The sequence below is a fragment of the Hyperolius riggenbachi genome, chromosome 1 (genome assembly GCF_040937935.1).
Source record: "Hyperolius riggenbachi isolate aHypRig1 chromosome 1, aHypRig1.pri, whole genome shotgun sequence".
Lineage (NCBI taxonomy): Eukaryota > Metazoa > Chordata > Amphibia > Anura > Hyperoliidae > Hyperolius > Hyperolius riggenbachi.
Window position 1 is genome coordinate 334,969,742 of NC_090646.1, and position 25,135 is coordinate 334,994,876.

At 43.1% G+C, this 25,135-nt stretch overlaps 1 protein-coding gene across 6 annotated transcripts in view; it reads left to right on the forward strand.

Annotated features, from left to right (window-relative positions):
* HSH2D (hematopoietic SH2 domain containing) overlaps positions 1–25,135 on the forward strand; it is a 104,843-nt gene that overhangs the window by 75,243 nt on the left and 4,465 nt on the right. For all 6 annotated transcript variants that reach the window (XM_068271210.1, XM_068271206.1, XM_068271204.1 and 3 more), the window contains 3 exons: positions 10,637–10,726; positions 12,063–12,228; positions 16,520–16,777. In XM_068271210.1, the coding sequence (XP_068127311.1) occupies positions 10,637–10,726; positions 12,063–12,228; positions 16,520–16,777 (514 nt within the window). The remainder of the gene's footprint in view (positions 1–10,636; positions 10,727–12,062; positions 12,229–16,519; positions 16,778–25,135) is intronic.

The following is a 25,135-nucleotide window of genomic DNA, read 5'->3' on the forward strand; positions in this document are numbered from 1 at the left end:
GTGTAGGTTAATTAGGTAGGTGCCCCCCAGTATAGGTTAGATAGGTAGCTGCCCCACAGTGTTGGTTAGATAGGTAGCTGCCCCCCAGTGTAGGTTAGATTAGGTAGCTGCCCCCCAGTGTAGGTTAGATAGGTAGCTGCCCCCCAGTGTAGGTTAGATTAGGTAGGTGCCCCCCAGTATAGGTTAGATAGGTAGCTGCCCCACAGTGTTGGTTAGATAGGTAGCTGCCCCCCAGTGTAGGTTAGATTAGGTAGTTGCCCCCCAGAGTAGGTTAGATTAGGTAGCTGCCTCCCAGTATAGGTTAGATAGGTAGCTGCCCCCCAGCGTAGGTTAGATTAGGTAGGTGCCCCCCAGTATAGGTTAGATAGGTAGCTGCCCCCCAGTGTAGGTTAGATTAGGTAGGTGCCCCCCTAGTATAGGTTAGATTAGGTAGCTGCCCCCCAGCGTAGGTTAGATTAGGTAGGTGCCCCCCAGCGTAGGTTAGATAGGTAGCTGTCCCCCATAATGGAGGGGGGAGCCGGAGCCGCGGGGAGGGCAGCCCGACCTCTCCCTCCCTCTCCTGGGCCGCCCTCCGTGCTCCCCCCTCAGACGCATACTCAGGCAGGAAGCGCCGCTGTTTACAACTCACCTCCCTGGCTCCAAGCGCTGCTCTCTCGCCGCCGGTCTTTTCCTCTCTGCCTACATGCTGATACACATGCTGCTTCCGGCAGCGTGTGTATCAGCGTGTATACACAGAGGAGATCGGCGGCGAGAGAGCAGAGCTTGGAGCCAGGGAGGTGAGTTGTAAACAGCGGCGCTTCCTGCCTGAGTATGCGTCTGAGGGGGGAGCACGGAGGGCGGCCCAGGAGAGGGAGGGAGAGGTCGGGCTGCCCTCTCCGCGGCTCCGGCTCCCCCCTCCATTACAGCGCCCCCCTCCTAACAGCGCCCAGGGCGGCGGCACGCCCCGCACGGCCCAAGAAACGGGCATGCCGTGGGCAGTTCCTTATCAGCCGCTCGTTTCTTCCATTGTCTGCCCACGGGGATCGAGCGCGGAATCGATCCGCCGCGGTGATCGAACAGGTTGAATATTATCAATCGAGCCATCAGCGGATCAATTGATAACAACTATTGCGCCATGTATACAATCAAAAAGCAGATAAGCGCTCAAAAAGTCCAGTCCTGAATTTAAAGTTAGACACTTCCTGTCGTCTCAATTGATCTCATAGAGATAAAACATATATTTCATCCGGGGATAGTTGACACATCAGTATCTGGGGCTGACGGGCGCCATCTTTGTTGTATGATCTAGCGGCGGGGTTTTTTGATCTGCGGGGATTGTATTGCAAGCCATCCGGCGGTAGCCTACTGAGCATTGGCTGCATGCTCACTATCAAGCCCCGACCGTGCTAGAGACACAGTCCATGAGCTTTGCTCATTTTAATCATTCATTTTTAAATAAACGTGGGAATTATCCCCTTATACGCTATGTGAAGCGTCTCTCATCATTTTCTGGAGGTTCATCCATTTCCTGAAGAGCCCAGCTGAGGTGATTTGTCAGAGAGGCTGAGAGGTGGCCAATACCCCTAACACGCAGACGGCCCTGATAGGCCGCATCATCTGGTGAGTCGTTATACATTGGGGGGGAAGATACTGATGTGTCAACTATCCCCGGATGAAATATATGTTTTATCTCTATGAGATCAATTGAGACGACAGGAAGTGTCTAACTTTAAATTCAGGACTGGACTTTTTGAGCGCTTATCTGCTTTTTGATTGTATCCCTTGTATTACTGATAGCGCTCCACTATATACGTTAGTGTAACGTTTGGAAGTCCTGATATTATTTGAGATTGTAAAGCGCTTATGTACTTTTGTATTTTATTGCGCCATGTATGCCCAGCATTAGGATTAGATAAGCCTGGTGAGAAATAGGGATGACCTATTATCGTGGACATGGGCCGATGCAAAGACATCAAATTGCCCTTTCTTCTAGCGCAATCCCATACCTTAAGGGAGTGCATGATTAATGGATAATTTATCTTTTTGCGAGTTGGAGGGTCTACCCATAGCAGATTAGAAAGCTGAATTGGTTTACTATATTCCCGTTCTATAAGTACCCATTTAGGAAGTCTGTGGGTAGCTTGCCATAATGCTAATTGTGCAACCTGAGCCGCTTGATAATATTTAGTTATATTGGGAAGCCCTAACCCCCCATTTTGCTTAGATCTGTAAAGTACTTGTTTAGCTATCCTAGGTTTAATGGTCCCCCCATATGTAGGATTCTATCAGTTTTTGTAGCTGGATAAGGGTGTTTGAAGGTACTAATACAGGCAAAACTAAAATAATATAATATTTTAGGAAGAACTACCATCTTTACTGCGGCTAGTCTTCCTAGCCAGGATATATAATATCTCTTCCAGCTGTCCAACAAAGTTTTAACCACTTGCCGACCGCACGCTTATACCGTGCGTCGGCAAAGTGGCAGCTGCAGGACCAGCGACGCAGTATTGCGTCGCCAGCTGCAGCCTAATTAATCAGGAAGCAGCCGCTCTTACGAGCGGCTGCTTCTTGTCAATTCACGGCGGGGGGCTCCGTGAATAGCCTGCGGGCCGCTGATGGCGGCTCGCAGGCTAAATGTAAACACAAGCGGAAATAATCCGCTTTGTTTACATTTGTACGGCGCTGCTGCGCAGCAGCGCCGTAAGGCAGATCGGCGATCCCCGGCCAATCAGCGGCCGGGGATCGCCGCCATGTGACAGGGGACGTCAAAGCCCCCCTCCGCGGCGAAATCCTCCCCCTCCCTCTCCTACCTGCCACCCCCGGGAGATCTGGGCTGCACAGGACGCTATCCGTCAGCCAGCCACGGATAGCGTCCTGTGCAGCCCAGATCTCCCGGGGGTGGCAGGTAGGAGAGGGAGGGGGAGGATTTCGCCGCGGAGGGGGGCTTTGAGGTGCCCCCCCCGCAAAATGCCAGCCAGGAGGAGCGATCAGACCCCCCCTGCACATCATCCCCCTAGTGGGGAAAAAAGGGGGGCGATCTGATCGCTCTGAGTGCCCTTTGATCTGTGCTGGGGGCTGCAGAGCCCACCCAGCACAGATCACCTAAAACAGCGCTGGTCCTTAAGGGGGGGTAAAGGGTGGGTCCTCAAGTGGTTAATGTTGTTGCGGAGGGCAGGGTAACTTGCTTTGTATGTGGCTTGATAAATGTTTGTTAATGATATACCCAGGAATGGCAGTTTGTGGGGTTCCCATCGAAATTCAAAACTGTTTTGTAATCTACTAACAGTTAAGCCGTCTAGAGTAATGTTCAGGGCTTTTGATTTTTTACTATTTAAGCTTAAACCAGAGATATCCTTGAATAGTGTTAATATTATAGATAGGTTTGGAAGTGAGATAAAAGGATTAGAGAGGAAAAGAATTACATCGTCTGCATACAAATTAATTTTGTGCTGAATCCCTTTAATGTTTATACCCCCAATATCTGAATGGTCCCTAATCATAGCCGCAAGGGGCTCTATAGCCAGCGCAAACAGCAGCGGGGACAACGGGCAACCCTGACGTGTGCCTCTCGAAATGCGAAAGCGAGCCGACCCAAAACCATTATATTGTACGAACGCTTGGGGTTCAGAATACATGGCGCCTATCCAAGTTAGAAAATGAGGGCCAAAACCCCACAATTTGAGGAGGTGAAATAGGTATTTCCAAGATACGGAATCAAATGCCTTTTGAATGTCGAGTGACAGCAACATCATTGGGCATTTTTGGGTTTGCGCTTTATTAATAATGTAGAATAAGCGTCACACGTAGTTCCCCGCCTGTCTCCCCGGCATAAACCATTTTGGTATAATTTTATAGGACTTCTAGCCCTTTTTTTTAAAGTACCTAATATTTAATAATATGCAATTAATTAAAACATCAAAAGCTACATTTTGAAAAAAAATCAATTTTGACATGATAAATATATATTAAAAGTACAGTTAAGGTTTATTATGACTATAGTTTTGATTTAACCTCCCTGGCATTATGATTATTTCCAGATTTAGGGTCTAAAAGCCGTGCATTTTTTTTTCACAAGCTTTTAGACCCTAAAAACATACCACGGAGAGATCTGCAGCAGCTCCTGCATATAACTGCATGGGATTACCGCTTTGAGCTGCAGATTTCCATCCCGAGCCTGATTTAGGATTACCGCTAAGGGGGTTAATTCATTAATCTTTTTATAATTACTGCGATTTTGAGCTTGGTTATATATTATTATTTTTATTATTTAACATTTTATTATTAACCCTTTTCCCCCTAAAAAGCAAGGGACGGAGAAATCCGTACCTTCCGCGCTCCCGCCGCTCGTGCACGCCGCCGCCCGCTCGCCCGGAGATCAATGAACGGGAAAATCCATTCCCGTTCGTTGATCTAAGCCCCCGCAATGATCTGCTGCTTTGAGAAACAGCGCGATCATTGTGAACTTTCCAGCCTCGTAGTGCTTCCTGTAAGCGTCCTTCTGGACGCTTACAGGTCGCATGTAAACAGACTCACGGTGGCCATCTTGTGGCCAAATAGTAAAACTACACCCTAAAGCATTTTACATATACAAATACATTAGTTTTACACAATAAATTAACTCATTACCTCCCACACTCCCCAATTATTATTTTTTTGTAATTATTTAAATATTTATGTCAAGAGGGTATAACACTGTTACTTTATAAACTACGGGCTTGTAATTAGGGATGGATGCAAAACTGAAAAAAATGCACCTTTATTTCCAAATAAAATATTGGCGCCAAACATTGTGATAAGGACATAATTTACACGGTTTTATAACCGGGACAAATGGGCAAATAGATTTCATGGGTTTTAATTACAGTAGCATGCATTATTTAAAAACTATAATGGCCGAAAACTGAAAAATAATAATTTTTTCCCACATTTTTTCCTATTTTCCCATTAAAACACATTTAGAATAAAATAATTCTTGGCATAATGTCCCACCTAAAGAAAGCCTAATTGGTGGCCAAAAAAACAATATATAGTTCATTTTATTGCGATAAGTAATAATAAAGTTATAGACGAATGAATAGAAGGAGCGCTGAATGGTGAAAATTGCTCTGGTGTTCAAGGGGTAAAACCCCTCAGTGGTGAAGTGGTTAAAGGGCAAATAAAGGATTGTTTATGATTATATGTATTTCTAACATAGAGACACAGAAACTGTTGCCAGCAGCCTGTTCACACCTCACACTGCACTGTTTTGAGGAGAGAACAGACTTTTAACAACATCTGTTCTCTAACTGCATTTGTAATTACTGCTATGGGACCTACCTATAATGTGACATTGGTTCCTGAAGCAGTTAAAGGGAACCTAAGCCAAATGGGAAAAAAAAGAGTTTCACTTACCTGGGGCTTCTACCAGCTCCCTGCAGCCGCCCTGTGCCTGTGTCATCAATCAACGATCCTCCGGGCTAAGTTTAATTTTTTTAAGCAGCTAGCCAGTCAACGGCTGTGCCTGCATGGCCCTGGCCGAGCGCATTCTCGATTACGCTCCCATCATCGGGAACGTCATGCGCAGCTGTAGTCCAAGATTTACTCCTACTGCGCCTGCACAGGAAGCTCCCGGCAACGGGAGCATGATCCAGGACGTGCGTGGCCATAGACTGGCTAGTTGCTGAAAAACTAAACGGCAGGGGACCGGAGGATTGTTGATTAACGGTGTGGGCACAGGGCGGCAGCAGGGGCCTGGTAGAAGCCCCAGGGAAGTGAAACTCTTTTTTTTTCTATTCAGTGTAGGTTTCCTCTAAAGGACAACTATAGCAGTAGTCTAAAGGACTACTATAGCAAAAATTGTATTTCTCCCAGAGTAATATGCACCATAAATTGCTCTTTGTCCTTTGTCACTGTCAGGTGCGTAGGTAGTAAATATCTGTCAGATTTCAAATCTCCTCATGAGAGATTCTTTATTTACAAAAGTACTTACCGAATGGCAGTTGTTCCGTCCAGCTGTAAAAATAGTGTGTAAACAGGTATGGAGGCTGGCCAGAATCTTTCTATAGATCCTTTCCAGGGAGTTTTTTTTTTTCCAAAATATTTTTTATTACAGTTTTTAAAATTTTACAATAACCTAATGGGCATTATTTCTAATGAACTGCAGCATTATACATAGAGACAGTATAAGCGATACAGTGCTCTGAAGGATCCACCTATCAGTTCTAGGCAGTACCAGGAAGTCAACACAAATTCCCCCCATCAGGACATTCAGGTTTTAAAGAACCTTTAGTGTGTTTTTCCAAGGACTGAAGTGTATGTAATTTTTTTCCAATGAGAAAAGTTATAGCGTCTCTTGTTTAAGCTGTGATAAGGTTGGGTAATTGTGAGGAATGTGGTTTTGCCCTATGTTCTTCTTCCTGTTTGTCATGGAAATTGAAAAGGCATAACATGGGTTTATGAGTCAAACTATGATGCAAACGTGAGACCCACATATGATGGCTTCGGTGATGTCATATGGTCACAGTTGGGTCACATATTGGCTGAGTTTGAGAAGAAAAAAAAAAAAAAAGAAAAGGCATAACATTACATCCTTTCTAACATTTGTATTGCACGTATCATTTGCATAAGCAATGACTTCATCCCAGAAGTGATCGATGGCTTACCAGCTCCATATGTGATGCATCAAGTCTGCATTGGGAGTTTCCACTTAGGGCAGGCTGAGGTATAATGGGTGGGAGGGTTTCAGTATTTCATGTTAAAGGCAGATTTGGCCCTATGAATAAACAATAGGTGTAAAGTTCTGTGCTGTTCATTCTTTATAGAGGTTCTAAGTTCACGGAGGCCCTGAATATAAGTATATATTTCTTCCACTTCTTAAAGGGGAACTGAAGTAAGAGGTATACAGAGGCTGCCATATTGATTTCCTTTTAATCAATACCAGTTGCCTGGCAGCCTTGCTGGTCTATTTCTCTGCAGTAGTATCTGAATAACACCAGAAACAAGCATGCAGCTAGTCTTGTCAGATCTGACTTTAAAGTCTGAAACACCTGATCTGCTGCATGCTTGTTCAGGGGCTATGGCTAATAGTATTAGAGGCAGATGATCAGCAGGGCTGCCAGGCAACTGGTATTGCTTAAAAGGAAATAAACATGGCAGCCTTCATATACCTCTCTCTTCAGTTCTCCTTTAAACATATTATATATTTGTGTGGTTTCCCCCTCTTGTGCTAGACCAGAATCTGCCGTGTTTAGAGGGCCACTTGGGTTCACAAGGGCATCAAAAATGCCCTGCATTGCAATGCTCTTGATATGAGATCTTACTAAGAATTTAATCTGCAGACAGGGCAGAGAATCAACAGGAGACATGGAATATTTTGACCCCAGTTCCCCAAAAGTCAGTTAGTTACCATTATCTAAGTTCAATGTATGACCCAATTTGAAAATTGGGGGGTCCCAGTTTGAAAAGACACACTGAGAGATGCTAGCTGAGAAATGCGGCTTCCCCCAAATGGGCATATACTTGGATATTAGGTATGGTAGCTTAAGAGCCTTTTGTACTGTTTTTCATGTAATGACTGTATCCCTAAATACTACATTTTGTCTGATCCTCTGGGAGAGCTAGTTGAGTTTAGAATGCAGGAGACCCACAGGGGACCAGGGCTTTATAATACCAGCTTCCAGAGCTAAATTTGAGTACATATCTGTGCCCTTGATCCAATATTGAACATGACAAAGTAATGAATCTGAGTTGTGCTGCCGGATGTTAGGGAGATTAAGACCACCATGGTCCTTAACATGCTGAAGCTTTGCCAGAGCAATCCTTGGTTTTTCTCCATCACCTACTTAAAGCGGACCTGAACTCAGAATGTCCTTTCTGCTCTAAAAGATAAGAAACAGCATAATAACCTTTAAACCAAAACAATTCTTTGTTACACCTGATACAAATCCTAAAATAAATCTGCACTGTTTCTAATTCCTGATTCATGGAAGCAGACATATTGTTAACCTCCTGTGCTTTTTAAATTGCCTTATCTGCCTGTGCTTTTTAAATTGCCTTATCTGCCATCTCTGCCATAGGCAGTCATGTGACACAGGGGAGAGATCAGATTACAACTTGTGATTGGACACAAATGAGGGGGAATTGAACAGGCTAAACTATCTAAATACATACATGTACATTTCTCTATGTATTTCTTTAGTCCTGTGCTATAGTTCATGTCCACTTTAAGGCAGACTCCTGCATTGTAATGTCGTTGTGCCTAATTTATTATTATTATTATTTAGTATTTATATAGCGCTGACATATTAAGCAGCGCTGTACAGTGTATATATATATATCTTGTCACTAACTGTCCCTCAAAGGAGCTCACAATCTTATCCCTACCATTGCCATATGTCTGTATTATGTAGTGTAAGTACTGTAGTCTAGGGGCAATTTTTAGGGGGAGCCAATTAACTTATCCGTATGTTTTTGGAATGAGGGAGGAAACCGGAGTGCCCGGAGGAAACCCACGCAGACACAGAGAGAACATACAAACTCTTTGCAGATAGTGCCCTGGCTGGTATTCGAACCAGGGACCCAGTGCTGCAAGGCAAGAGCGCTAACCACTACGCCACCGTGCTGCCTAATGAGGAGTGGAACCATGTGCATAGGGTACAAAAGTCTTCTCATTGTGGTCATCTTAATAAGGGCTTCTCTGCCAGCTAGGCCTGTAGGAAATTTATCCCATCATTCCAGTTGTCCCTTAAGCTGGTGGAAAAAGGGGACATAGTTAAGATAACATACCTGGGTAGGGTCTCTAAGGATTTTAATGCCCAAATACTTTTTGTGAGTAGTTGCCAGTTTGACCCCCAAATCAGTCCATCCCCTAACATCAGCAAATTTAGACAATGGCATCAGTTCTCATTTGCCTTTGTTTACTTTAAGTCCTGAAAGGGTTGTACTGCAGGGTCCTGCAGTATCTGAAAAATTTGCTGTACCTGGATCCAGGGTTCCCTGAGGAAAATCAGGACATCATCTGCAAAGAAAGTTTGTTGCAGCTCCACATCCTTGACCATTACGCCTTAGTCATCATGCTGCTGAGGAGAGCAGCCAATAGCTCCAGTGCCATATTGAATTAAAGAGGGACAAGGGGCCATATTAAAATTACTTATTTTTCTTAGTTAAAGAAGGCAGACCCCCCCCCCCCCCCTTCCACACACACACACTCACACTGATGATTATCCCTTTGACTAAAGCAGCTGACTAATTTTTCCTTCCTCTGAACCTATAAACTTAGAGATTAGTATACCTTTGCCATACACAAATATGTAGCTCTGAATTATTTTCCTCAATAAAAAATGAGCAAGCATAGTATGTTGAGATCATTTGTTTGTCTGGGTACTTATATATCTAGCTCTTGTACTTGCACGCAACACAGTTTAGAGATTAAAGTGAACCTGAGGCAAAAAAAAGTGAGATACTTACCTAGGTAGAGGGAAACCTCTGCATAATCCAGAGGCTTCCCATCTCATCTTCAACCCCACCATTGTCACATGTGGACCTTCTTAACATATCTGGCAAGAGTTTGTCGCTTGTGGCTCTGCTCCCCAACATGTACCTGCATGAGAATGGCCACACCTCTGCAGTAGGCTGCGGTAACTTGTCTACCTCACGCCGGCGCAGTACAGCCAAGCTCATGCAGGAAGAGGGTTATAAAAGAGGGTCCTGTGCAGGGGTGGTGGTCTGGAGGAGAATGTGAGAAGCCTCTGGAGGATCCAGAGGCTTTCCTCTTCATAGGTAAGAAACCAATGTTCTTGTTTGTTTTCATCTCGGATTTGCTGCCATATTTAAGCAGGATGTCCTCAAATAAAACTAGCTAAAGCATGTTATCAAATAAGATTAATAATGGTCCACATTTTGAAAAATCTGCTAGCGTACGTAAACTTGGGAGTACAACTTTAAGCATGTGAAAATACATCTCCAAAATGATCACCTATTGCAGTGCTTGAAAGGTTGAGAAGTCTTTTAAATGTTTAGTATTTCCATTTAATTTTGTTATTTGGAGTTCATGCTACCAACATTTGTTATTTGGGTGACATAAAGTTGTCCTCATAAGTGTAAATACCTTGGCAGATTTTGTAAACTGTTTACCATTCTTTAAGGAAAACAGCAGTAATCAAGCAAAACACATCTTATTTTCTTTTTTAATGGGATTCAAATGAAACCATGAGACATCACAAAATAAGACAACCTAACATTGCTGGTGTAGTAAAACTGAATTCAGAGCATCAAGAACACATACCATTTCCCACTTGGTTACTGGTTGATATGTGATAAGATAAGGGCCAGTTCACGCCAAGAATCCGGGACTCGTCTGTAGATGCTCCCATTCAAGTGAATGGGAGAGTTTACATTGCGTGGTTACCGTTGATTACCATCAATTGCGCACATGTGGTGTTCTGATCCTGATTTTTTTCAGCCGACCCTAGAAGCCTCATGTGGCGTCTAAGGTTGATTCACCGCCGCGTCTTCATGTCCCCTTGCAGGGACAAAAAACGTTGATTGCGATGGGACGCCGTCAATCACCGCAGAAAGCCCCCGAACGAGACGCCGGAAGCCGCCCGTCTCAACTGGCCCTAAAGATTTCTTTCTCTTTCCTGACTTTTGACCAATAAAAAATGCATTTCTGTTTTAATAGGGAGGCAGAGGATCTTCTACAGGATAAGACTCCTGGATGTTTTCTCATCAGAGTGGGTGAAAGTCGGATTGGATACAGCCTGTCTTACAGGTATGTGAAAGTACCTAAGGTGAACTTGTATCCTAAATTTAATTTACTTATATAATGTGTCTTAATAAAGACTTTACTATTGGCCATTTTCTTTTTGTAGTCTGTATTTTCTAATACGTGGTCTCTTTGGCTTGATATGGTTAGGGGAAGTTTCTTTGAGTATTTAAAAAAGGCTGTTGATTTCCACCGATTTTTCCCCATTGGAAAATGTCCCTTTTCCCCCTTTTTTATTATATTATTATTATTATTATTATTATTATTATTATTATTGGTATTATTATTATTTTAGTATTTAGCAGCAGTATTATCATTTACATAATGACAAAGAATGATTTGACTTCCTGACTACATCACTACACACATTTGTATATCAGCAGTGCAACATTTTAACTTTTAATAACTTTTACATTGTTTATATTAATCATTTAAATTGGGTTTGTTTTTCATAGTAAACAAAGCTTTTACTAGTAGCACATTTGTATAAATATTAATTTGCTATCATTAACACATTTCAGGAAAACAAAGAGGAAGAAGAGAATACAACACTTACACCAGTTAACTAAAGCCTGGTACACACTTTCAACTATGATTGGCCAATCCCTGAGCGATTGTACCTCCTCTGTGTAGTATTAGGCTTTACCTACACAATTTGCTCATAGTATTCAATATAAGTTTATCCTCATACTACATGGAAGTGGTAAAATTAGTCAGGCTTTAGTGATGGATTATAGTTTATCATCACAAACAACACATTTCAGTGTGAACTACCCCATTCATTAACATTGTTTTTCAGCTTTCCCATGCAGAAAATGTGCATAAAAACAGACAAGTATGCTCCCAGCCCAAAGGCTCCTCTAGGGACAATTTGGAGTGATTCCCCTCACACACATTTGTAGAGGAAATCACCGCCTAATAAAATGCGGCTCTCGATTCAGATTCATACTCACGTCATCACAAGTGCCACAGAGACGCACGCCAACACGAATGGAAATGAGCCTTAACCTAACTTAAACTCTAATTTTGATGTAACACTCTAATTTGAATTTACACCCTTGAAATTGTACCTGATGCTAACCCTTCTTATCATACACCATTACTTCTAACCTAATCTAATAACTCCAACCCTAGTTTAACTGTACACTGACATAAAGCGTGGCTTTCACCCTCCCATTTCCAGCATCGCAAAATACATGCAATGGAAAACAACCCAAATGAAGTTTTTCCAAAAGAAAATGAAGAGAACACTGACACAGACATTATCATTTTTTTAATATTTCAGTGACGGTGTCATACATATACATTGCCTGTTAATGTAATTATTCCTATATTCCTGCAGGGCTAAAGACCGCTATAGGCATTTCATGATTGATGTTCTGAGTGATCAGCAGTATACCCTTGCAGGAGATACAAAAGTCTACAACACACTGGAGGACTTAGTAAAGTTTCATACACAGAATCCTTTATACCCATACAATGAAATTTTAACTCAACCATGTGGTCAGGTATGTTTTACACTTCTTATAACTGTATTGTTGTTGTTTACTGAAAAAAAAGGACAACTTGAAGTGAGCTTCCAGATGTATCCAATATAAAGAGTCAGGTCATCCAATATATTTCAGATGTTGATGGATGCTGGTGGACCAAAGCATAGACAACACTCAATGCCTTCTTACTTCTTTGAGAAACCACACCAGCAGGATCACCATGACAACGCTTCTGACTCCACTGCAGAGTCTTATGTCTGGTACACACCATGCAATTTCCCATCAGATCGGCAGGTCGAATAAATAATTACTGAAACGTCCAATCTGCTTTCCAATCATTTTTCTGATCGATTTTGTACATAAGTGATCCGAAAATAGATTAGAAAAATGATCAGAATTCAGATCGGACCTATAGGAAATTATCAAATCGACCCACCTATCTGACGGGAAATTGCATGGTGTGTACCAGGCATTACCTATTATGCTGTAACATAAACATAAAGGTGAAATGTGGGAAAATAAATTAACTTTACCTCCTCGGTAAAATGTGAAGCCAGATGGTAGCTTATTCAGTCCTCATCAGCCATAACCTAGGTGGCGTCAGCTGAGTCTCCACATTAGCTAAGGGCTCATTCACACTACACAACGCAAGCACGAACACGATTTCGTGCTTGCGTTGCCATCGCACGGTCAATGCACGGAAGGCACGTCGGGGAGCGCTAGAGCGCAGACGCCGGCAGCCGTACCCGTCGGGAAACGTGTGCGTCGTGCGATTTTATGTCCCCAGAAGCGTTACATCGTAACGCATGGGAACGCACACCTGTAGTGTGAATGGTAACATGAAAGTCTATGGACTTTCATGTTGCCATGTGCATCGTACACTATGTGCGTTGCGTCAAAACTGACAGCGCTGCACATAGTGTGAATGAGCCCTAATGCATCCAAAGCTCATATGCCTGCTATCATACAGTATCGGTAGCTATTGGTGATAGTTACTGTGCTATGTACGGTATAGCTACGCCCCTGGAGATCTCATATCACCAAAAGAAAGCCTAATTGGTGGTGAAAAAAAACAAGGTTTATATCATTTTGTTGTGAATAGTAGTGATAAAGTTAATGGCCAATGAAAGGGTGGAGTGCTGAAAGGTGAAAATTGCTCTGGTCCATAAGGGGAAAGACCCCTCAGTGGTGAATTGGTTAAAGCAGAACTGCATTCTGGCATACGGTAACTTACAATTAAAAAACATGTCTCCCTATTACTTATTAATGATACATTTACCCTATCTGCCTTTGACCCTGATGCCATCTGTGTAACAATCTTAACCCCTGCTCCACCCCTGTCTGCAAGCCAGTCTGTAAGCACCACATTGATGTTTTTCAAATGCATATCTACTGCATGGCTATTTTATATTTCTTCCTTGCCTACAGATATAAAGACATTCAGAAATAAAAGAGCATTTGACAGCCTAGTGAGCTTTATGTTGCTGCTCAACCTCTACACAGCTCAGTGACTGGCTGCACAAGACAATCTAAACCATTAAAGTGGACCTGAACTCCTGCACAGGACAGAAGGAAAACATAGAGAAATGCACTCTGTATGTATTCAGAGAGTTTAGCCTGTCTAATCCCCCCTCATCTGTGATTAATCACAACTGTAATTAGATATCTCAGCTGTGTCAGCTGGCTACTTCGGCAGAGCAGCTCAGCTGTAAACACAGGATGTTAACCCTATGTCTGCTTTCATGAAAGCAGGTAGAAGGCACACTGCAGATTTCTTGCAGGATTTGTAACAGCTGTAACAAAGAAATGTTATTAAGCTGTTGCTTATCTTTTAGAACAGAGAGGAAGTTTTGAGTTCAGGTCCACTTTAACCCTTTAAATCACAGTCGGTATTTAGGACCTAGAAAAATGTGGCTAATGTGTTGGAGCAAAGGGGAAATATAATCACGAAGTGGTTTTACTAGCTGAACATTTGTGTTTGAATTACTTTTATAGTAAAGCAGTCATGAGAGAAATATGACGCCTGACATTGCTGACCTCATTTTGAACCAAGATGGTAAAATACAACATGAAACACACTGTTTGTGTCTTAACAAATTAGTATTTTTACCCATACTGTGACATTATCCTTGGGGGGTGTAAGTCATTACCCCTACGCTTTTTCAAATTGTTTTTAATTATGTTATTATTATTGTTGGAGCCTTCTATTCCTATTACTAAAAGCAGGGACAAGGTTGTGATCTTGTACAATGAAAGTTAGTTACATGAATTGCTCAATGAACCATTATTATTATTATTATATATATATATATATATATATATATATATATATATATATATATATATATATATATATATATATACAGTATATATTCATATATATATATATATATATATATATATATATATATATATATATATATATATATATGTATATATATACATACTGGTCGATTGCCACCAGATCGACCAACAGATAGATCCCTCTCTGATCGAATCTTATCATAGAGGGATCTAATGACTGCCCATACACTGCACACATGTTTTGAATCGATTTTAACATTAAATCAATTCAAAATCTGTGGAGCTGCCGCTGCCGCCTGCCTTCACTCCTGCTCCCCCCATCAGCAATACATTACCTGTCCTGCTGGCGCAAGTCCCCGGGTCCGTGCTGTTCCTTTCTCCAGCTGGCCTTCTTCATCTTCTGTACACTTCCTGTCCCGTCCTGTGAGAAGGGGAGGGTTAAACAGTAGAGGGCCATCTACTGTTTGACCTTCCCCTTCTCACAGGATGGGACAGGAAGTGCAGAGACGATGAAGAAGGCCAGCCGGAGAAAGGAACAGCAGAACCCAGGGACTTGTGCCAGCGGGACAGATGCGATTATTGCAGCATCGACAGTTGCTTAATTAAACGCCGCTTACCACGTGCTCCTGACTCAGCGGCGATCGGGCAAAATCTTCTGCCTGGGCAGATCGACGGATGGAAATCGGTCGATTGGTCCGCGTTTGTGTTATCGATTTCACAGCAGATTCAATCACAGCTGTCTGTCGGTGGCAAATAGAGTTAGTGTATTGGCACCTTTAGATGCTTTCCTTGTGTTGAAAGACATCCATGGCTATAATTACTAGGTAATCCTCGGTGGTGTTAATCCAAGGATTTTATCTGATTGCCATCTGGACCATGCCTTGTAAGGGTTTTTCGTTTTCCTCTGGATCAACAGGAATATGTGAGGGAGCAGGCTGGTGTTGTACTTTATTTTTTGGTTGAACTCGATGGACAAATGTCTTTTTTCAACCCAAATAACTATGTAACTATGAAAAGGTCTTGGATAGTGAATGTTGTTGCACGTTAGCAACAGCACTATCGTGCAGATTTGTTTGGGATCCAGGACTGGCGTGTATTGGGAGATGGGTGGGCCTTGCACGCCACTCCTCCAAGTCCAGGGGGGTTAATTGTCTCACCTGCATGATTTTCATAAGAAGCTAGATTCCTCATTATGCAGTGGACTGTGTGTGGAGCAAGAAAGCTCCTGAAAGGCTGTGCAGCAAAGAGGGGGCCAGGACTGTTGCAGCAGGGAAGCTGCTGAAGTGCCGGTGTGCTTGCGAAGAGTACACAGGGGTGGTATGCAGTAACCCCAAAGATAACCTGAGGTCAGGGTTGGCACAAAATCACAGTGCTGTATATACAGTGTCATTGCTAAATACCCAGTGTGGTGGATTGTTTTGGACATTGTTTGACTGGCAAATAAAGCTGTACTATTTTATTGTTAAGCTTAAAAAGACTCACTGGCTGGTATGCTGTGACCATTCTGTGCTTAGATCTCCTCTGCCAACATGAAATAAACATCTCAACTCCCCCCCCTGCCCCCCTAATCTATCTATCTATCTATCTATCTATCTATCTATCTATCTATCTATATATATATATTAATGAACCATTGCCAAAGCCTGAAATACTATGGCCCATATGCATTTATGCATTTCACTTTTTCTCGTTAGTTTTCTCCAAGTTGATATTTAAAAAAAAAAAAACCAAGCAAAAAAATTAATTCAATATTTTTGATAGCACTATTTATACTACTTTTGGTAGTTTTTCAATTGCAAAATGTTTAAAAGTTATTTTAAAGAGAAGATGACAAATTATCACCTAGGAGGAAATAGGAAAAAAAGTGAATTGCATGTGGACCAATATGTTTAAAAAATGTTTATAAAGCTTGGATCAAAATTAGTTAACTAACAATGCTGGAGAAGATGTCATGGTTTAATTATAATAAGTGTAACTTTTTTTTTTTTACTTATATTTGATACAGAAATCAAATGCTGCTGCAGATTATAGAGAACTGTTTGAAACAATACCTGAAACTCCAGTGCAGACTTCCCTCAGCGCATCTGTACCTACTGGAATTGCATTGCATACAGTTGCCCCGCCTCTACCACCACCTAGAAGTTGTCGAGTTCCTGAAACTAGTGCCCATATGATGAACATCTCAAGTAACCCACCTCTACCTCCCTCAGGAAATAGGCTTTACCCTGTCCTACCCACCGAATACCAGATATCAGGCAATACTGTAAGTATGGTGTAGGTGTTTTTTACTTGCCCTAGCTTATGAAAATGTCATGTGATCTGTAGAAATGCATGATTAGTGTCTCTCCCACAGCAGAGTGACACAGCAGTCAGTTGGTGCAAAAATGAACGTGAAAAACTAATCAAAATACATTTTGACTGAGAAAATATGAACATTTTTCAAAAGATAAATACATGATTCACACCACTTAATCAATGGAAAATGGAAATTCAATGGAAATGAAAATAAGGTTTTAGTCCAGTGCAGCTAGAAATGGCCAGGCGTTGTTACCTCTTATCTGCAGATACCTGTAAGCTGCACTCTGATATCGTGGAGGGTGGTTCACTGTGCAAGAGAAGGTCAAACCATTTTCATAGCATTCCATTGGTCAGAAGCTCTATAATTAGGCATACTTAGCACAAAAAGAAATGCGGCTAAGTATTTGTGTTTTTTTTTCTGAGGTGAGGGTGTGCTATGCAAATTAATTAGGGCAAAAACTGTAAATAACTATGCACACACTACACTTTCATCACCCAATACAATCAGTTGGGTTGATTTTAGATGAAATCTAGCAAGAATACAGGTGCACCGTAATGTAGTTAGCCATCCACTCTGTTGGATCACTAACAACTGATTGCTGTCGTTGTACTATTGTAATCCCTTCAGTACGGCATCTCCTGCCTGTGATCTCTTCACCCCTCTCCATAGAACAGAACAGTGTGATTGGCTTATTTATCAGTATGTAATCACAGCTTAGTTTCTGACCTATTTTGTGCACTAGGCAAGAGAACCCGTGTCACCCGCCACATATACATAGACACTCTATGGCAGTGGTTCCCAACCCATGTGCCGCGACACATACATGTGTCGCGGCAGCTTCGGGTATGTGTCGCGGCTCTCTCGGAGGGGAGCAGCGCAGTGGAGGGAAAGCGGTGGGCAGCGGCGGAGAAGAGGGCCATCTCCCCCCCTTCTCTCACCTTAGGGTGCTCTGCCTCCCTCGCTCTCCCCTCCGATACTGTGTGTGTGGCGGCGCTTGGCAGCGGGCGGGACTTACCTTCCATTTCGCTCCAAGCGCCGGCCGGAAGTTCTGATTCTGCAGCCGCTGCTCTGGTCTGGATCAGGCCAGAGTAGTGGCAAATCATCCCGCGCCGGCGACGAGACCAGACGGAGACATGGAAGGTGAGTTCCGCCCCTCTGCCAGCCACCGCACTTCGTTCCGGAGGAGAGAGCGAGGGAGGGAGAGAACCCTGAGGTGCCGCTCTCCTTCCCTCGCTCTCTCCTCCTGGGGGGGAGGGGGGGCACCTGGCTACATATACTGGGCACATATATCCCTGGCTACATATACTGGGAACATATACCGGGGACATATACACCTGCCTACATATACTGGGGACATATACCCCTGGCTACATATACTGGGCACATATATCCCTGGCTACATATACCGGGCACATATACCCCTGCCTACATATACTGGGGACATATACTCCTGACTACATATACTGGGCACATATACACCCTGGCTACATATACTGGGGACATATACCCCTGCCTACATATACTGGGCACATATACCCCTGGCTACATATACTGGGCACATACCCCTGGCTACATATACTGGGCACATATATCCCTGGCTACATATACTGGGCACATATATCCCTGGCTACATATACTGGGGACAACTGGCTGTTTGTCATTATGTGCATTTACTGGTGAAAAGCTGTCTCTTATTATGTGCATTTACTGGTGAAAAGCTGTCTCTCATTACGTGCATTTACTGGTGAAAGGCTGTCTGTTATTACCTGCATGTACTGGTGAAATGCTGTCTCTTATGTGCATTTAGTGGGGAAACGCTGTCTCTCATTACATGCATTTAGTCTACGTGTCACGGAGATCTGAACCTTTGGTTTGATGTGTCACGACTCCAAAAAGGTTGGGAACCACTGCTCTATGGAGTGGATAGGGTGGAAACCATGTGGGATGTGCCCTGTTGTGGGGATTAAAATAGCATCCACCCAGAATTACATGACAGGAGAGAGTGGAGGCTGAAATACACTACAGATGGCCCTCGCAAGTCAGAATGTATTGTGATGTGTGCTGTATTCTGTCTAAAATAGAATTTTATGAATATGAAGTGTTCAGTATTGAACCCTGTATGCTACAGAGCTCCCCAGGCCTTTGCCTGTATGACCTGTGCCCAGACTCGATTAGTTTAAAAGTCAAGTAAATCAAGGGAACAATCAGATTATTTAGCACTGTATTACTTGTGTGGGTGTATGGGGTGCATGGCTGTTGTCAGTCCAAAGCTATTGTTCTCAGCCATTCCAAAGAGAAAGAAAATTTATTCTGGTGACAATTAGACTATTCAGCACTGCAGCTCTCTAAAGGCCCGTACACACCTGTGACTGATGTCACCCATCTGGGATAAGGACCTAGGCAACATCGCTGGGCCAACACTGTACAGACATGAAGTCAGCTATACAGCTGACGATGCTTTCTTTTGCTATGCGGTGAGAGGGGGATAGAGGGCCAATGGAGTGGTGCATGCATGACCTCATGCTGCAGGCAGGGCAAGTGGTGGCACTGAGCAATTGGCAGTCGCTCAGCCAAGTTGATCCGCCTGGCGGATCGCTTGCAGGATGGTGGTTGTGGGTTGGGGGCTACTGTACACACGCCGGATTATCAGCTGAGGCAGTCGTTATTTGTTGCCTCAGCCGACTTTAATCAATTGTGTGTATTGAGCTTAATGCTGGGAATACACGGGTCAACCCGGCGGCTCGATTAGCCACCGGATCGACCCCCGCCACTTCCCCGTCCAGATCGATTCCCGCTCGTCCCCGCGGGCGCTTGCTTATCTTCCGCTCGATTCCCCACTATTGTCCGCCCGCGGGGATTGAGCGGGGAATCTATCCGGTGGGTCATCGGACCTGTCGGAAATTATCAATTGAGCCATCAGCGGCTCGATAAAGTGTAGAGAAACCGAGAGCCCAATATAGTGTAGTATGTTAAGCATAAATGAAATAAAGGTTATCGTGAGAAAATTATACTCACAAACATGGGTTACCACAAAGGCAACCACTGTATAGGCAGGTGAGGAGATTAGACCTGTCCTCACTCAGGGATAAGAAGTCGCTCTCTGTAGATGCGAAAGGGGGTAGATCACCCCTCCACCAGGGGTGGACACGGTATAGCAGTAGGAGAACAGAGGCGCCAGCAGGATAAAAGCGGATAAAAACTTTAAAATTTGCTGGGAGGAAGTGGTGGACTTACCTCCATAAAGCAGACACGAAAGACTGTCTGAATAGTAGCAATCACATTTATTAAATAGTACCCCAAAAAAGTGCAACGCGTTTCGCAGGCCCAGCCCGCTTCATCAGGCAATAAACGTGGGGACAAAACTGTAGACAAGAGACAGTACATTATGCTATAGTAAATTCTGCAGTTACAAATTTGCATATCAATATATTGCATAACATAAAGCATACCATATGAAAAATTGCTTCGTGGAGATAGCATAAAAGAGTTAGGTGTGCAAGTAAACAATAGGGGGTAGAGGCTATGGTGCTCGCGATAGTAATGGGTTATGGGGTGTTTTTTACACAGATTTGCAATGAGTGGTATTGGTAATGGAAAAGGGTATATGTCAGCAAGTGTAATGGGTAATAGAGCATTGAGAAGAGAACAGGGGGCCAGAAATACAGGGTAAAGTGTGCAAATAAAATATAAAGAACTCACCAGAATTTCGGCATTAGCAGGTGTAGCGCCTCAGTGAAGTGGTGAGGACACTCAACTCCTTATATATACACAGGTTCTTACTAAAAGGGCCAATTGGATGTGTGGGAGGTGTAAGGTGGGCGGGGTTAGGGCGAGTGTGCGAGCAGCCAATGGGCTCTCGCCACCTGTGTTCAGTGAGTTGGATTTTTAGGAAGGGTGGGTGGGATTAGGGCGGGCTTGTGAGTAGCCAATGGGCTCTCGCCACCTGTGTTCAGTGTATTGGGTAGTTGGGGGGCGGATACAGGTATCATGGTGACCAAATGTGCAGATGAATAGTGTACTGGCTGAATAGAGTACTGGTTAAGGGCACTGCCCTTGACATGGGAGACCAGGGTTCAAACCCCGGCCAAGGCCAGTGGTGTTTGGATGCTGTAAATGGGCAAAATAATAAATTAAGTAAAAAAAGAATATGAAAAGGTCTTTTTCGAGAAGTAAATAAATATAATGATTCGATCCAGTGGGAATATAATTAGTATATTTGACAGAGGGATTGATGTGTAAAAGTATTTAGCTGCCATCTAGTGGACCAAAAAGTTATGACCCGGTCCTAAGACACAAGCATAAATAGACATGTAAGAGCAACATAAAAATGAATAGAAACATAATAAAAATATAATAAAATATATTAAAAAAAAAAAAAAAAAAGGTCATACCAATAATAAGCAGATATGGATCAACTTCATAGTCCTGGACAATTGTAGCAATGGGTAAAAAGCACATAACAATCAAACCAAATTACACTTTTTGACATAAAAATATGTAAAATAATGATCAAGCCAGAGGTGTAGTTGTAAAAATGGACAATGTTACACTAAAACTTATTGGGACAAATAAAATTCAAATACATAAAAAAAGTAATGAAACAAGATAAAAAAAAGAGTAAAAGAGAGCGGCCAAAATAAAAGAAAAACAGTATAGGAGGTATTTTAGTAAATTTTTTCCAGAACTTCATTGAGACCCTCAGGTATGAGGGTTCTTATAGTTTGTATCCAGAACATTTCATATTTTTTAAGTTGTTCGAATGCGTTTGATGAACTTGCATCAATTGAGTCAATTAGTGTAATGTTAAAGAATTGTGGGTTGTTGGCGTGGTGAGTGCAGAAGTGCCGTGATACGCTGTGAAGGGGGAATTTTTTAGTGATGTTTCTTTTGTGTTGTCCGATTCTGCTGCGGGCCAACTGTGTAGTCCTCCCCACGTACTGGAGTCGACAGGGGCATGAAATGAGGTAGATGACAAATTTAGATTCGCAGGTGAGGTGTTTTTTTATGGGAAATATTAAATACCGGTACTGGAGGACACGAAGAATGTGCAGGTGTTGATAAATTGACAGGCTGTGCAACGGTTTTTGTTGCAGGGGAAACAACCAGGCTCCTGTGTTTGCAGGGTGGTTGGTTGGTTTGGTGTACGTAGTTTGCTTGGCGCTAAGAGATTGCGGAGATTTGGTGCTCTCCTATATGTAATTGATGGTGTTGTGGGTAATATAGGTCGTAGATAGGGGTCTTGCATAAGGATGTCCCATCGTTTTTTTAGGATACTGCGGATGGACAGATGTTGGGCATTGTAACGAGTGATGAATCTGGGTGGGCATGTAGTATTAGTAGGTTGTTTGGTAGTGGTAGGAGGGTTGGGATGTTTGACTCTGTATTTTGCATCTTTGATCAGTTTTTTGGGGTAATGGCGGTCTGTGAATTTTTTGGTAAGGATCTCGGATTGAATGTCAAATTGTGATTGGTCCGTGCAGTTCCTATGTATTCTTCTGTATTGACTGTAGGGGGTGTTAGTAATCCAAGGGTGGTGGTGAAAGCTATTGAAATGTATGTAGTTGTTGGCATCGACTGGTTTGAAGTATGTTTTTGTCATAATGTGATTTGATTCTATGTATAAAGTGAGATCGAGAAATTCAATGGAGGAAATGTGGTGATGGTGTGTGAATTGGAGTCCTGCTGTATTAGAGTTGAGGTAACTGACAAAATGTGGAATGCGTGAAGCGTCGCCTTTCCAGATGAAGATTAGGTCGTCAATATACCGCTTATATAGTACAATGTTGTCAGAAAATGGATGATGTGTGGATAGTTTAAGTACTTCCAGGAGCCCCATTGCAAGATTAGCATACGAGGGGGCGAACGAGCTCCCCATCGCGGTCCCACTCGTCTGATGGTAAATTTTATCATTAAACGTGAATATGTTGTTTTTTAAGATTAATTCTGCACATTGCAGAAGGAAGGTTTGTTGTGTAGGTGGCATGGAAGGGTTGGTGGCTAAATAATATTGTAAAGCTTGAAGACCGAAGGAATGTGGGATATTGGTATAGAGGGAAGTGACATCGCATGTTAGCCAGACATAATCCGGCTGCCAAGCGATGCCGCGTAGGAGTAGTATGAGTTGTTGTGAATCCTTGAGGAAGGAGGGAAGAGACTGTACGTGTGGCTGTAGATGTTGGTCCAGGAATCTGGAAAGGTTGCTGGTGATGGAGTTGATACCTGAGATAATGGGTCTACCGGGCGGTTTTTGTAAACTTTTATGTATTTTTGGTAAATAGTAGAAAATGGGGGTAATCGGTTGGGCGTTGATAATAAAATTTCTTTCATGTTTGGTAATGATGTTAGACAGGAAGGCATTATTGATAAGGGTTTTTAATGTAATATTTAGAGAGGGAGTTGGATCTGTAGTGAAGGTTTCGTAATGTTTGGGATTGTCGAGGAGCCTGGCTGCTTCCTCTAGGTAGTCTGCGCGATTGAGTATGACAATGCCCCCTCCCTTATCTGCAGGTTTAATAACCAGGTTATGGTTTTTTTGTAGATTTTTGAGGGCATGGGATTCGCGTGGATTAAGGTTGGATTTGGCGGTGGGTAGGTCATCCTGTAAGGTTTGTAGGTCTTTAAGAACTAAAGAGTAGAAGGTTTCAATGTAGCAGCCCTTAGAGGCTGCTAGGTAAAAGCGGGATCTCCCTTTTAACTGAGTAGTAATGTATTTTTCTGTGCTAATTTCAGGGTGAGAAATGGTAACATTGGGTAGGGTGTCATTGTTGGTGATGATAAGCGAGGTTAGGGCATTATCTTCCGTGGGTTTGAGGTTTTTGATGGCATAATGTCTTTTGAGTGTTAGTTTGCGGATATAACTATTGAGATCTGAGAAGAGTTCGAATGTATTGACTTGATTAGTTGGGCAAAAGGATAGGCCTTTTTCTAAGAGAGTAGTCTCATGGGTGCTAAGAATGTGGTCTGATAAATTGAAAATGCATCTGCTAATGTTTGTTGGGGGGAGTGTTGTGATTATGGTTTGTTTCTTTTTCCTTTTCCCTCTACTTCCTCTTTTTCTATGTCTGGTAGTGGTCGTTTGGATTTGTTGGTGAGTTGAAAAAGTACCTTCTCTGATCGTGGGCTTGGTAATTGGGTAGAGAGAATGTTTTGGGATAGTGCTGAGGGAAGTTCTAAAAAAAGAGGGGGAAAGGGTGTGGTTAGCTGATTCACTGCTGGAGGTGGGGTTGTCATTAGTCATTTGAAAAAAGGTTTTTATATCAGTTTGGAGTTTGTGTGAGTTGGTGGTAGTATTGACCTGGGATGGATTGGGGTTTTGATTGGTAGGGGATTGGGTGGTGGGGTGTATTGTAAAGTCTAAAGAGTCGGGGTCCGAGTGGCAGATGCTAATCTGGGATGCTTGGACAGGTGAGTCAACGGTGGTTGTAATAGGTATAGTGGGAGTGGTATTTGAATTGGTGATGTTAGTGTCCTGAGTGGTTTTGAGCAATGTTGCCGGGGGGCCATTTGGTATAAAGTTGAATTGGATAGAGGTCTGGTCTTTGTTGTTTTTTTTGCCGGCCCCAGTACGGGGGGTTGAGGTGATAGATGTTTTCTTGTTGGTTTTAGTGCGTTGGGTTTTTGGAGGTGCTGTGAGTTTTTTTGTGAGATCAAAACTGTTTAGGGGAGGGGCCACACTCGTGAAGGGAGTGGGCTTGGGTACGGTGTTGGGGTGTGGTAGGGGAATAGTGTGTGAGGCTGGAGGTGTATGCAAAGGTGGTGGGGGAAGTGCTAAGGATGGTGTAGGTGCCTTTGGTGTGGGGAGTAGAATGGGGGGTGGTGGGAAGGGTGGGAACCTATATGTGGGTGGGGGAATATTGAGACTCATAAGTGGGGGCGGTGGTGGAGGTGGATGATTGGGGCCTGTCGGCTGCGCAGCGGGGATGGGACGTGGCTTGCGTTCCCTCTCCCGATGCTCAGCATACGCTAGACGGTCCCTGTTCAGTTTTTTAAGTTTTGACTCTATGGTGTCAAGTTCGAAGCGTTTAACTCTAGAGGTGAGATTTGACATAAGAGGGTGATATTGATCACTATTTTTATGGTTAAGTAGGAATTCCCTACATTCATTTATGATGGGCTGCAATTCACTGATCAAGGTTTTTCTTTTAACTATGATCCTCTCCATCATACCAGCAGTGCAGACTTCAAGGTAAATGTACCAATCTGCACTGAAGGTAAGATCCTTAGGGAAGGCCGTGAGAGTTTTAATTCGTATCCCATCGGGTGAGATCTTTTCATCAATGTATGTCTGCTGCATGGCAATGTCTGCTAGGTGGAAGAACTCAT